This window comes from Cataglyphis hispanica, chromosome 12 (assembly GCF_021464435.1).
Source record: "Cataglyphis hispanica isolate Lineage 1 chromosome 12, ULB_Chis1_1.0, whole genome shotgun sequence".
NCBI classification, from domain to species: domain Eukaryota; kingdom Metazoa; phylum Arthropoda; class Insecta; order Hymenoptera; family Formicidae; genus Cataglyphis; species Cataglyphis hispanica.
This window is the reverse complement of record NC_065965.1, coordinates 6,315,665-6,330,015: the sequence shown is the minus strand read 5'-3', so window position 1 is coordinate 6,330,015 and position 14,351 is coordinate 6,315,665. Positions and strand designations below refer to the sequence as shown.

General features: G+C 34.8%; 4 protein-coding genes across 16 annotated transcripts in view; 1 reads left to right on the top strand and 3 right to left on the bottom strand.

Moving 5' to 3' along the window:
- Nucleotides 1-84: 84 nt before the first annotated feature.
- On the bottom strand, nucleotides 85-4,230 carry LOC126853744 (synaptic vesicle glycoprotein 2B-like). The gene is made up of 8 exons (XM_050599775.1): nucleotides 3,060-4,230; nucleotides 2,589-2,710; nucleotides 1,802-2,040; nucleotides 1,329-1,495; nucleotides 983-1,224; nucleotides 529-688; nucleotides 293-408; nucleotides 85-221 (listed from the first exon to the last, which is right to left on the bottom strand). Exons 1-8 carry the CDS (start codon nucleotides 3,257-3,259, stop codon nucleotides 163-165), a joined length of 1,305 nt encoding a protein of 434 aa, XP_050455732.1. The 5' UTR covers nucleotides 3,260-4,230; the 3' UTR covers nucleotides 85-162.
- Nucleotides 4,231-4,363: 133 nt separating this feature from the next.
- Nucleotides 4,364-9,020, bottom strand: LOC126853730 (peroxiredoxin 1). The gene is made up of 4 exons (XM_050599757.1): nucleotides 8,854-9,020; nucleotides 5,777-5,921; nucleotides 4,971-5,279; nucleotides 4,364-4,720 (listed from the first exon to the last, which is right to left on the bottom strand). The coding sequence occupies exons 2-4, from the start codon at nucleotides 5,902-5,904 to the stop codon at nucleotides 4,576-4,578; spliced, it is 582 nt and encodes a 193-aa protein (XP_050455714.1). The 5' UTR covers nucleotides 5,905-5,921; nucleotides 8,854-9,020; the 3' UTR covers nucleotides 4,364-4,575.
- A 190-nt stretch (nucleotides 9,021-9,210) lies between these two features.
- On the top strand, nucleotides 9,211-13,970 carry LOC126853739 (putative peptidyl-tRNA hydrolase PTRHD1). Of its 3 annotated transcripts, XM_050599770.1 has the most exons (4): nucleotides 9,211-9,318; nucleotides 9,400-9,477; nucleotides 10,165-10,369; nucleotides 10,614-11,316. In XM_050599770.1, exons 3-4 carry the CDS (start codon nucleotides 10,184-10,186, stop codon nucleotides 10,785-10,787), a joined length of 360 nt encoding a protein of 119 aa, XP_050455727.1. In that variant the 5' UTR covers nucleotides 9,211-9,318; nucleotides 9,400-9,477; nucleotides 10,165-10,183; the 3' UTR covers nucleotides 10,788-11,316. The 3 variants fall into 3 exon arrangements, with proteins under 3 accessions (XP_050455727.1, XP_050455728.1, XP_050455726.1); XM_050599771.1 differs by lacking the exons at nucleotides 9,211-9,318; nucleotides 9,400-9,477 and adding an exon at nucleotides 13,843-13,970 and having other exon boundaries at nucleotides 9,766-10,369; nucleotides 10,614-10,797; XM_050599769.1 differs by lacking the exons at nucleotides 9,211-9,318; nucleotides 9,400-9,477 and having other exon boundaries at nucleotides 9,766-10,369.
- Nucleotides 10,777-14,351, bottom strand: part of LOC126853649 (collagen alpha chain CG42342-like) — a 135,267-nt gene continuing 131,692 nt past the window's right edge. For 9 of the 11 annotated variants that reach the window (XM_050599544.1, XM_050599548.1, XM_050599542.1 and 6 more), the window contains 3 exons: nucleotides 13,931-14,065; nucleotides 13,226-13,466; nucleotides 10,777-12,544 (listed from right to left, as the gene is read on the bottom strand). In XM_050599544.1, the coding sequence (XP_050455501.1) occupies nucleotides 13,341-13,466; nucleotides 13,931-14,065 (261 nt within the window). In that variant the 3' untranslated portion in view covers nucleotides 10,777-12,544; nucleotides 13,226-13,340. The remainder of the gene's footprint in view (nucleotides 12,545-13,225; nucleotides 13,467-13,930; nucleotides 14,066-14,351) is intronic. The other 2 variants (XM_050599543.1, XM_050599547.1) reach the window with 2 other exon arrangements.

Here is a 14,351-nt window from a genome sequence, read left to right as displayed (position 1 = left end):
AGGAAACAAATTTTCCAACTTTTTTTTATCTACAAATAATATAATTAAAAAATTAGATTAATCCTTAGGAAAAGAAAATGTACGCTTAAAATAAAATTTTATTCCTGAAAAATACAATCGCGTGGAAATAAATCGTCATATATATGTCTCCGGAAGTTTAACTTATTCCTTCATTGGTAACCTGGTTAAATCCGGCACTGGTAGCATTATCACGGTCGCACCTGCAAAATTTTTAATACTCAGCAATGATTAATCAAATAAATATATAAATTAATCGGGTTTTTTTTTCTACCTATTAAAATAACAGACGCGGCGATTATACTTAGCAGGCAAGTCGTCCTTAGGAAGAGTTGCGTCGCGAAAAGCGCCAAATGTGGAAGCACTCTCATCAGACCCATCGCCGTGCCTCTGAAATACCAATGACGATAACTACGAGTTCATACGTCGCGTTCGCAGATACTTGATTTACGAAAATGCGTCCGATGATCTAAGATTAGTCGGACGTGTTCCGTTTTGTATCCGATCTACCTCAGAGCAGTGGGATAATTCTCCAGCAGCAAAACGCACGTCGTTGTACGGCCGATAGCGTAAGCAGCCAGGAAAATCGACGATAGAATTACACGAATTGTGTGGTATAGTTGGAAAATAAGTATGAGCGAAACCACGCTACCCACCAGTCCCGAAGATACTATAAAAATATTTAGAAAAAGATTCTTTTAGAAATATTTTAAATAATTTTATAATATATTTTAAATATTTTAAAGAATTTAAAATATCATTATATATTACAAATTTAAAGTATTATTATATTTAAAGCTTTATTATATATTACAAATATATAATTAGATTAATTTTAATATTCTAGAAAATAGAAGAATGAAGTTAAGAAAATGTTTCAAATAAGAGATGTAGAGTTTTCTCCTTAAAACATTTAATGATCTCGTAGAATAAAGAGAAAAAAAGGTTGTTCTTAGATACTCACTTAAATACGGTCTTCTGCCAATGACATCAATTCCGATAACGAGCAACAATTCTCCCAGCAAGTAGCCCAGCGATACCAGCAACAGCAGCTCGAAACGAGTCTCGTTCACTTCGTCGCAGCTTCGCAAAAAACCTAATGCCAGGTTCTGGACATGGACGTTACACGTGTCGTTTCCACTCACGACATGGTCTCTTTCCATTTCCTGGAGCACGTGCGTATTCCACAGAGCGAGCCAAGCGAATCTTAAATATTGTCCTCATGATTCTCTTCGCAATCACGCGAGAACAATAGTCGGAGTGATGCGAGAGATGCGAGAAAGCTTACTGAGGAAAACATCCTTTATTACCCGGGAAAGTGTAGAAGACACGCTAGTATCCCGCACAGTGTCACGCACCTATACGGAGGCTTGTGTATTCTGTGAATGCGTTCCCAGGTTTTCGTAAAGTACTTTGAAAATCTACTGTCATCTTCGGTGTCGTCGTCTGGTCGTACGCAGCCTTCTAGATCCCTGATCTAAATCAAAAATACAAAAAATGTTTATTCTTTTTTTTTTTTTTTAATCAGTTATAAACATTATTTTTCCATGGCTATGATTATTAATTTCGGATCATCAAGTTTTACCTCGTATCTGCTATCCATGCATTCTTTTCATTTCTTTTCACGCGAAGCAAAAAACATATGTTTTTTTTTAAACATATACTTTTGAAATCAATTTGATACTTTGTATCACGGATCTTCCAGAACTCATGGGTAGCGGACGAAGCTTTGAACGGGCAAGGAAAGAACAAGATCTCCTCGAGTCGCGCTGGAACGCCGTACCGGGTAGGTATCGGCGTGTTTCGAATTATTGATGGCGTACATCTGTCGGAGCACCACGAGCGCTTGTGTCGGGCGTCGACGGTACAGCAAGTGTCGAGGACTCAGCGGTAGGAGACCCGAGGAGCAAGCGATCATCAAGCTCGGTACACCGCAGAGAGCGGCGAGGACTCGCCAGGAACTCGTACGGAATTGCTTGCCTAGCATGCGTATAACGGACGGCATCAAGGACCAGGAGATGCCTTTTCAAATTATTCATCAAACGAATATAAATATCAGTAATTTTCGTAAAAAAGAAAATTAAAAATTTATTAAGTATCTTTTCTTTAGCGTCAATTTTTGTAAAACTATAAGTTTTCGCATATACTGAACACATTAGGATCTCTAAATAATTCTAATTGGAAATTAGAATTAAACATAGATTTTATTGATAGCTCTTACTTTTATAATAATTGGCTTATGCGTGAAATCTCTCTAGTACTTCGCATTATATAAATGAGAGATAATTTTTAAGATTGTGATTTTTAAATAGTTACATAGATTTTTAAATAAAATTTTAAAGTTGCAGGAAAAATAAGAGCCATTTACATGAAAAGTACATTTCATAAATCTGACATTCTTCGAAATTTTTATTAAAAAATTAAAGATAAAATTTTGATATTAAAGAATTAAAAGTACTTAATGACAAAATCGCGAATTGCATATAATTAAATCGAAAAATATATTGTTTAATAAAAAATGAAGGATTTTCTTTTGCAAAATCAGACACAAGATATACACATCCGGTTACCTAAAGCTGATAGGTAGCCGACTATCCAGAACATGTCGATTATTGCTAAGCAAGTTCCTCTCTTTCTCATCGGTAGGCATTCTATCAGGTATACTCTGAGGACAATATTGTTAGCGGCCACTCTACGAACATCAATTGTATGTCGGATGACGCAGTTACTACCCACACGTGTGTGAATTAGATGAATGCGTAGTTTCAATATTATATAACATTGAATACATAATGTGTACTTTTATGTATCGTCTTCATATCTTCGCTTTTTCAGATAATATTACGATTGCAAAAAAAATATTTTTTCTTAACAAAATATTTTATATGTTATTTTTTGTAACAAACGTATAAAATAATATCGGATGTAATAAAAAAAGAAGTAGCTAAAAAAATATCCTCCCAACGCTTCACAATTTTATTGATGTCGCATTTTATCAGATTGTACGGATCGTTTTTGTTATGTGTGGTAGAAAAACTTACCCTATTCCCAATATGAATACTGATAAGTGTATCAAAAAATTAGTTTGCGCGAAGGCTAGCATAGTCGAGGCGCAAAACACGATGCCTATGGTAATCGAGATTGATTTTTTACGACCAACAAGATCCGATATAGATCCAAACAGAAAAGCACCTACTGCCATCCCTAGACGATAAATGCGTGATAAATTAAAATAATGCATTGCATATAACAAACTAATATATACGCTTTAATGTACATTTGTGAATATCTTTGTAAGATATATAAATTCTGCATACACGCAAAATATTACGATATATTTCTCATTCTGTATAGTGTAGCTGTACAAGAATATAAAATTTAATAGAATTATTTATAATTGAATTAGTAATTAATATTTCAATGTTCAGTAAGATAATTTTTGTTAGTTAAATATATACCGAAACTGGAGGTAGCGACAGGCATGGTGGCCTGATCTTTAGTAAGCTTTAGATCACACTCTATTAGCGGTGCCACGATCGGTACAGTCAGAGAAGTGCTTGCTTCTGCAAACGATACCAAGCCGCATAATGCGACGACGAAATAATGCCAAACACCCCATCCTGTATTAAATTTAATACATAATCGTATTTATAGATATTTTCATAAATTAAGTAAACGTAGCTCTTTTAAAACTATTCGAAATTAATATATTAATTATCATTAATTATCGATATGTTGTTTATAACATATATTTTTGTTATAATATAATAATGATAAATATTTTTTCTTCAAAGAATGTATATAATTTTGTCAGATTTCGTTTCTTACCCGTTTCAGCTATTGCAGTTTCGCAATCGTCACTCATGCCACGTGAAAAAATAGTAATGATTTTATCACACACGAACAGATAATTAATCGAAAAATAGGTTATTAAATAAATATCGAGACAAAGTTAACTTTGTTCTACGATTTGCTTGCTCGAGAAACATTCACAAAAATCTTTAGGCTAAAATATTAGTTATAGTGTAAAGATAAAAAAGAAGAGAAATACTGATAATTCTAACTGCTAATACACATTAAAAATAAGATGACATTTCTGACTTTGCACAGACATTTTTAACTTCTTAACTTCTTTGAACTTCGCGCAGATTCAATGATATCGTTTGATCGTTCGATATTGAAATTTTTGCTAAGCTCATTGTCAGATGTTTTCTAATCGCATCGATATTCATTATCACGGCTGATTTATATCACTAAATACGTGTACTTTTGCGCATACATCATTATCAGATAATTCGTCATTCATTATGCTATGCGGAATGGTGAAATATTTTTAAAATATGTAAAAAATAAACCCATTTATTAAACTAGAAATGAATATTTCAATATGTGCTATTTCGACAATGTATATCTACACTAAGTATATCTATACTAAGTAAAAATGGAAGTGTAGACGCATCAAATTACGCGATGAAAGAGTATAAAACGCATATAAGTGTATTTAACAGGATGTATAAAGAAATATTATTATATGATATTTTATTGTTCGCTAATATCTTATTGATCCTTGAAGTATTCCTTTGAGGCAACGACATCAGGCTTCATGGCCTTCTTACCGGGTTTCCAGCCGGCCGGGCAAACTTCGCCATGTTTGTCAGTGTGTTGGAACGCTTGAACCAAGCGTAGAGTTTCGTCCACGGATCTGCAATTAGTAACGCGATAAGATTATTGGTACTATTGGTACTATTGGTAATATAAAGATTGCATTCAATGTTATCACGCAATTATTAAATAGATTAGTGCATTTAATTCTTTTTAGCATGTTAAATAAAAATGCAAAACTTGCTGGATTTCTAAGTCTTTCTTGAGAGTCTATATTATATAACATTATTGTATCATTAGAGTAAGCTTTCATAGATTTATTGGTGTTAATAATCGAGCAAGAGCTTCACCTTCCAACGGGCAAATCGTTTATAGTGATTTGACGCAAATTCTGCTTATCATCGATGATGAAAAGGCCACGGAAGGGAATTCCCGTATTCTCGTCAAGTACGCCGTAATCGCGGGAAATCTTGCAACTCTTGTCCGCCAACAGAGGAATGTTCATTTCGCCGAGACCACCCTGTTTGCGTGGCGTATTCACCCATGCGAGATGGCTAAAGTGAGAATCGGTGGATGCGGCGATCACCTCACAGTTGATGTCGTGAAATTCTTTCACGCGGTCGGAGAAAGCAATAATCTCGGTCGGGCATACGAAAGTGCTGTGATCAAATGATTATACCATTTATAAATTGCGATAGTCAATCTATATTGTGTAACTAAATGTATTGTGTAACTGACTATCTCTTATAAAATCTTTAAGATAAGTTAACAATGCGTGCTTTTAAGATCTTATTTCTTGTAAATCTTTTAGAATTCACAAATGGTATTTCTTTATTAAAAATTTCTATATCAGCTAATTAGAATAATTGGAATAAATATATGGCATACTAATTTTTTAAATGTTTTTGATGTTATAATAGAATACAGTTTTAAAATATATATATATATATATATGTATATCTATTTTTTAAAAACATAAATCTTTTAGAATGCACGATATATCTTTTTGTTTTCATACACAATGTGTTTCAACTAAGAATTAAATATACCTGCATTAAATAACACAATAAATACAATAGAACTTTTTGTACAGAAGCCAAAAATTATTTAATTCTTTTGCATTTATAAAAATATAATCATAATATATAATACTTACAAATCTAAGGGATAGAAGAAGAAAACAACATATTTGCCCTTGTAGTCAGAAAGTTTAATATCCTTGAATTGTCCTTTTATAACAGCGGTACTGGAGAAAGCAGGTGCTGGTTTCTGTATCTGAGGCATGGCTGCTGTTTAGATTACTATAATAAGAAAAATACAGATAAATCTTACAGATATATAAATTTTATAGTATAAATAAGACTCAATTATAATATATCTGTATATCCAAAAATTATTTAATTAATTGGAAATAAATTATTAAATAAAATGTATAAATTTCACGACGAATCCGTATATTTGCGCATGTGTTTTCACGCAATAATGTAAATCCAATGGTATTACGGAGCTATACATAAAATTTGAATATGAATAACGTCTTTGTAATCTGTTTCTGCCAAGCGATATTGAATATGAAATATTTGCAGGTTTCTGTAAGATAAGTTTTTCTGCGAAAACAGCGGAAATATTATGTTCTCCTTATCAATGGAAAACATTTAACGGTCAGACAATTCGTAATCGGCAGTGTTAAATGAGCACTTAGGACAAGTAGGTTCGCATACAATAAGCATTCGACCAAGAGCCGTTTAAACTAAATATTTATTCAGCGATAACTTATGTAAAGGTCTCCCTGCGTGTTTGGTATGTCAGTATTTACCACACATTATTGAATTCGCACACATCAACATGCTTGCCGTTATCTTCATTGATGATAAGTCAATAAATATCGATTGTGACACGGGACGAATAAAATTTAAATAATAATTCGAGCGAAATAATTTAGTCATGCACAGAAATGACTGAAAGAATTATATACTTATATTTGAAGTTAACTCTTAAAAGTCACGTATCATTTTAAATCTAATAATATTTTAACAATAAAATATATTGAGGCCTTACTTAATAAAAAATGTTTAAAATTTATTTTTTAACTTTTGTTGTATATAGTCATTTTTTCGAGATATTAAAAAAAAATGTAAATATAAATATTTTTAGATTTTTTCAAGCGCTTTGGAACAACTAAAATTGCGATAAGATATTGTGGCGGAATAAAAAAATGTGTGACCTACAAGGATTAGTGTTATCAAATTCAAAATTTGTAAAAATCAATTTCGATAAAGAGACAATTATATCTAAATCTCTCTTAAGAGGACTTTAGGAATTATGAACACATTTTTATTCTATAGTATTTCAAATATCAATACACTCAAAATCAGCAATATATTTAATGCGCCATTTTAATTAAAATTTTCATTCTATTTCACGTGATTAATAACAAAAATTAAGGCTTGGTAATTTAAATTTCAAGAATATTTAAATAACATTAAATAGCATTTTGAATTCGATTTTTCTCACGGGAGAATCAGTCGGATGAATAAAGAAAAGCAAGGGAATCAATTGGACCAGAAGACCAGGTGGGACTTCAGATTACATAACGGTCAAAAGAACTATAAAAGGCGAAAGGTGTTCCGAGTGCAAAAAAGATCTTAGTAAAAGGAGAGCATTAGATACAAAGAAATCTTGTATGATGAAAACCTTTGCCTGTACTGAGTCGTCTCATAGGAATAATCTCGCGAACGACCTCGCGTTTAACCGAAGCGTTTCCTTTGTTATATACCATCCCAAGCTCGTAATAACTGCACTTAACTAACTGCAAAACAAGTGTTCTTACATTCTTTCTTTTTCACTTAAAAAAAAAAAGAACATGCGTTTAACTTTTATTAATATTTGGATGAATATCATGTAACTAATCATATTTAGTACAAAAAACATGGACTATCGCCTTTCAAATTCTGTATGTGTTTCCGATAGATGATTTATGTTTTTATATTCTTCTTAGGACTCTTATTAGATTTCAGTTCAATCAAACGATGACATAAGACATGGATATTTTCAAAGAATAACAAGCAAAAACAAGATGCGGTTAGTATGCTCGTAATTATTGTCCGGTAATTGTTCGACTTAAACTCATGGAGATTACTGTGGAGATTACATAGATACATATGCGATGTGTGTAACCGACTAATAAATTTCTGTGTACTAAACGAGCCAACATCATCGTTCATCGTATTGCGTTGATTCACGCAATGACAGTCGAACACGGAACTTCATCCCAACAAAGTTTGAAATAACTTTTGTGTATATATCTCTCTTTCTACAGTTATTTATTATCTTTCTACAATTATTTCGTGTAAATGTAATAATATTTAATAGAAAACATATATTAATGAAAATTTTCAGAAAAGAGATCCTGTCAAAAAAGATTTTTTTAAATAAATATAATATTTAATACAAAACATATATTAGTAAAGATTTTCAGAAGAGAGATTCTGTCAAAAATAATTTATATATATATATATATATATATATATATATATATATATATATATAAAATGATTGAATTAAATATAAAATGTATGCTAAATGTTAACAAGTTAGGCTTTGTAAATGATATTACAATTATACTTCCTTCCAGTTCTCATTTCAAATATAAATAAAATATACAATTATTTTAAATAGATAAATAAATTTATTTGTGCATTTTTTTGGTCACTATCTAAATTTCGTCACAGAAATATTGCTATTCTCTTCGTTATTATTTCCGTGAGTATTGCTGAGAAAATGTAATCACGCGACGATTAGTATGACCCGCACGATTTGAAGTTCGTTAAATCATCGTATAATACGCGATTCACGCCGTACGTTCTCGAATTTTCTGTGTTTCTCTCTCTCTCTCTCTCTCTCTCTCTCTCTTAGGTCGACCTCCATTCTTGCGAAATAGAGCAAAGGGAATCGCGAAATATTATGCTGTTCGCACAAAAGCGAAACTTCCGAATTATATAATTATTTTTACGGACCTTCTTGTCATATTGCCACTTGTAATATATCGCGTGTAATTTCGTCGTCGGGGCGTCGTCTGATAAAGTCGCGCCGCCAGTTTGGGAGAGCAAAAAACGCACAATTAGAGCAGAGCGATCTTTCCGGCGCGCCATTTGTTCGTGCGAAAGCAATAATTTCGATCGTTAAATTATTGAATAATAGCGGATGTTTGACAAACGAACGAATAAGAATTACCTCGGTTAGCTTCCTCGTAAAAGATCGTGATCCACCGTGGGCGAGAGACGCGACAATGACTGAATTACTGGCAAAGCAACGGGAACCAACCGGCGACCGGTTCTCGTGGCGAGATCTTTTGATATCGACCGCTATATATATATATAACGGAAGACGAAGCTGACGAAGTCGAGCGGCATCTGGATCGTCGCGTCATCTAGCGACTGCCAATCAGCGTTATGTCAGCTGGATTTCTAGGGAAATGTGAAAACGACTGTTTCCTGCATTGGTAGAAATATAAAAATGATGAATACCCCATTAAGAATGATGAATACCCTAAATTTCCTAGGATCTAGGGAAACATTATTTTCTAAAGAGCGGCCACTCTGATGTTTACGCACCGGGCAGACGAAAGTGTTGTGATCTGCGCGAATAAATTTTTACTTTGCATTTAATTAAATACAGTAAATTATATATACATCTCAGGTTATATTACAGTTTATTTATCCTGTCATCCGTCAGAAATTTCATAATTGTAAAGTTGAATATTATATTTATCTGTTTTAGAAACGAAAGTTAACCTCTCGGCGATCGTGACTATTTGGAGTCATCATTAGTTAAAAAGTTATCACTAAACGAGAAAAGGTAAGCTTGTCACTGAGAATTTATTTAATCTATTTTAGATAAATAGTACTTAAATTTTTATACTTTACATTTTATATATATATATATATAATAAACAATATAACACTTGTCACAATATTGACAAGTGTTAAAATGTCAAAACATTTGTTCTTTTTTCGCGTTCTTATTAATATATTTCAATAACGCACACCATAATTATTACTTTACATAAAAAAATAATAAAAATAAATTCGCGAACGAATAAATGCGACTCTTGGGGATTGGAAATGAATAAAGACGTCGTTTCTCGTAAACCATAATATGTCGTATATGCTAATTATTTCTGCGTTATTTATCTTTAATAACAACAATTTGTATAAATAATACATCTTGCGTATGCCGCAACATCGAAGGAACGCTTATAGCGAACGCGTTTCTATGCGCGATCTGCGGGCAATAATAATACATAAAATTTTGATATACATAAATAATACGCGGAAGTATCCGCGTGTGTGTACGGTATATCCTTATCTGTACGAATATTATACTTTTTGGCACTTACTAATTAATCGAAACCTGTATGGGCCATCTTAAGCATTAGACAAATGGAGCGATCTCGTCAAAACGGGATGGAAGATCCCGGTATCCTCCCTTTTTCCTTCCTCATTTCCATCCGTTTTTCACGAATTCTATTTTAAACGATTCTAGGTAAACGATCTTTCTCAGAATGTCTGGGATAGTTCAGTACGTGGTGGTGCGGGGAGATCTTTCAAAGACGATGAAGTGGCCATTGGGTGCTGTGATTGCCCAAGCGTGTCACGCGTGCACCGCCGTTACACATCTCTTTTACAATGACGCTCACACGCAGGCCTATCTCGCCGATTTAGACAATATGCACAAAGTCGTTCTCGAAGTAAGTATGATGGGAAACATCGCGAGCTCCGGCCGTTAATCGAGATCCGTCCAACGCGATGCGTAACATAATGCATGCAAAGAAAATTATTCTAAACCATCATCATCTAATCGTTCCTTTAAAGTATTTTAATCGCTATAAGATGCGATCTCGCGCTTTTAGATGTGTCGAAATAAATCGTTCTTAAGAAAATGACGCAGTAAAAGAGTACGACAACGTGAATCACGAATGTGAATATAAACAGGCCGCCGACGAAGCCGATCTGCAGACGCTGTGTTCGAAATTGAAGGGGGACGATATTCAGCACAAGCTGTGGATAGAACAGCCGGAGAACGTCGCGACGTGTTTGGTAACGAAGCCCTATCCCAAGGACAAGGTGCAATCGTATTTCAAGAAATACAAACTGCTTAAATTATGACAGCAAAATGGTAAATGATAATAAAAATCGCTACGATAAGAATGTCTTAGATTACTTCTACATCTAATCAAAGTTAAATCTTATCAGAGCCGTTTCTGGGAAAACTATCTGTGTCATTTATATCTAAAGGAAAGGTTCTGGAAAACTGAATTTTGATAAAACACAAGATTAACTATAGTTAAAGAAGATACTATTAAAAGGAAAAATCTGCCGATTCTGAGAAAGTTAATAGACGGTACAATCAGTACTCGTATAAACTAAATATACATTTCTTCAGAAGAAAATGCGAATAACGTTTGTATTTCACGCTGTTTGAACGGAAGATCAATGTTCCGAAGATAAGTCGACGCTCTGCACACTGCACACGTCTGTCGAACTGTCGATATTACAACAGACTACATCTCGGCCCTACCTCTTTTATCTTTCTCGTTTTTTTTTCTTTCTTTATCTTTTTTACATCGTTTTGACGTACGGAAAATATTTGCGTGTCGGGAATGGACTACAAACGTCTGACAAAAGGAAAAAACAGTGCTTGACACGGCGGTCTGATATTTCTGACATCGAGAAAGATATATCTACACTTACCGATTTATTTTACGATACCTCGCAAGTATCGGCGAAAAAAATGTATACAGTCGTATTTTTCTTTCCTTGCGTTACACAACTTTCTAGCGTAGTACGAGTTTATATAATCTAGACGGGAGTAACGCGGGATGGCGCGCCGCTAATCAACTAGTCGTATCAAAAAGTGTCTCTCTCTTCGCGAGTCTACGGTTCTGTTACGGCGAAGATCGTTTATTTTTCACAGGTACGGATTAGCGTACATCTTTTCGCTAAAGATTAGCTAAGAGGCAGCCTGATCACAAGCGCGAGAATGTTGAAGATGTATAAATATTTTTAAAAAATATCAAAGATATCTGTACATATATATGTCATAAACAAGTCGATAAGATACAAGAGAAATTTCCATAGAAAAAAATTGTGAAAAAAGAAATCTCGAAACGCATTTCAGGCCGCGACTAGAAGCTAATTCCTCGGCGCTATTTTTTCCCCTTCCTCTCTGTATCTCATCAAATCGCTCGTTCAAATCCGCGATGAATATCCTTCGGCCCGCTGCCGCAAATTCATTTCGTTCGCATGGAGACATCGAGTACTCGATAAGCGAATGCGTTTTCTCCCGTACCATCGCACCATCACCATGAAACATCCTTCGCGCACTTCACTTTAATTTTCCAGGATTACTTTGTCCGCTTACTCTCCAATATCTCTCCGTACCGGGATCGAATTTTTTCCCGTCTTCTCACGCGGGGAGAGCGAGCTCCGCACTCGAAACCGGAAATATCGATAGCGCGGATCGATCGCCGTATACTTGTGTGTGACGTTTCTAGATAAACTGTATGAACCGACGATGACGGTACGAATAGTCTTGTCGGGATACGTTAGATTCGCAGCAAGCTCTAATTATGTACACGCACTGCGAACGCTAGACACTGTAAGTACACATATTTACAACACTCGATGGCAAGATGATTATTTTGGTATATATATAATATATATATATATATATATATTTCTTTTTTTTTTTGCGTAATGCGGTCGTCGTAACGAGACGAAGGCGGGAACAGGAGGATATACAGAAGTCCTTATGAAAAAAATGCGCTATATTTGTCCTTGCAACATCACTGCCGCTCATTCATCTCCTTCTCTTCCTTTTCTTGCTCCTCTTTCAGCCATTGACGCAGGACTTCGTCGTTTGTCTGCAAAGCAAAACGTGAAGTATCGATTATTGACCGTTTTATGAATGAGATCGTATTCGCAAGCAAATCTGCTGGAATCATCTCGTTGCGTCTAATTGATACAAGATACGCAGAAGCTATATTAAATTAGATATTTCATGAAATCTCTTTTTGAGAGTTCTAGTTAGTTATAACTTAGAAGAAAGGAACGAGCGGGTGATGAGTGTGGATAGATAAATGATAAGCTTGAAAAATATATATTTTCTTGCTTGTGCATGCGTGATATTTTCGCTTAATCTCTTCTATTATAAATATATTTATAGTAAATAAAAATATTTGTATTCTGCGCAAATAATTGTACATTAGAATTTGTATATCGTAATATTAGAGATGTGAAATGTCATTTATTCTAAAAATGACTTCATACATGCTAATATAGCAAATAGAAAATGTGCAAACGATTTATATTTTATATACACATGTAAAGGGATAGATCTATATAAGGAGTTCTCGCAATTCTATTTGATGAATTCCGCTAGGCATTAAATATGTATAAGGCAATATTTTGTCACGGAGATTGCAACCGATAGATAAGTAGATGCGTATCAGAAACGTGCGGCGAATGCAAGCAAGATTCTACGTGAGATCGAGCTGTCGATGACACATATCGTGCGTTAGTATTACTACGGGATTCGCAATTACCGGGACCACGTTAGTTTGGGAGAACGGGGTGAGACGAATGATGAGGGTGGCGGTGATGGTGTTGGTGTTGGTGGTGGTTGTCGGTAGTGATTAGGGCAGCGCACAAAAACGAGCATTATTGCTCGGCTAGATTCCCGTTCGGGTCCGTATAGTCCTCGTACTCGTCCTCCGGCTCCTCGTAATCCGTCTCCGCGGGTTCAGGACCCTCGATCGCCGGCGTCGATGTGCTCGTAATATCCTGCTAAGCATACACAGGAGAGAATCCAAGCGTACTACCCCGGCATTAGCCCTTTTATCTCTCTCGATATTGCGAGCTAAGTTAGATTATTAGTTTCTATACACGATTATATTGTTAATAACATAATAACAACTAGTAAAGAACGTGCCAGCAATTCCACAAAATTCACATAGGAAATCTATTATTAATTATTAATTATTAAAATATATAATTGGCGATTATCCAATGAAATTCTTATCTTTTATGTGAAAACAATGGTTAATCTGATCAAATTATATTCTTATAACTATTATTGAGAGAGAAACAAGCTACAACTACAATTAGCAGAAAAGCTTTTGTAAAAATCTTTAGTTAATTTTTATTTCTATTTCTATTTCAGGATAATTCGGGAGATGTATAAAATTTTTGATTCCCTCAAATCTGTTTTGCCCGCAAACTTCGAAAGAAGAAATAAAACCATCGGTTACCTGCGGTGGTCTCCAGCCGCAGCCTGGTAAGGGAAGTCCGTCCGGCCCCAGTGGACACGGCGCGTCCAATCCTGGAACACCCTGGTCGCCCTTGTTGCCTTTGTCGCCCTTCCTGCCGCGTTTACCCGGCGGCCCCTGTGCGCACACGCGAAATGCATCATCTCTCTGACAGCGCGAAACGCCCGATGCAAATTCGCGACGTGCAAATAAGGCCAGGCACATAATAATGTTGGATTATGCAATTATACTAGTACTGGTGAGATCGGTGCACAATACCTCGACGAGAGTACGAAGTGCGGAAGAGAGCGTGTCGCCGTTTAAATTAATTAAACTTTAAATTGATAATTTGATAAGACAAGATGAGGCTTTTTCCATCCATCTCTGCGGATCGCTTGTCCGGGATAGACCGGATTTCTTTTTT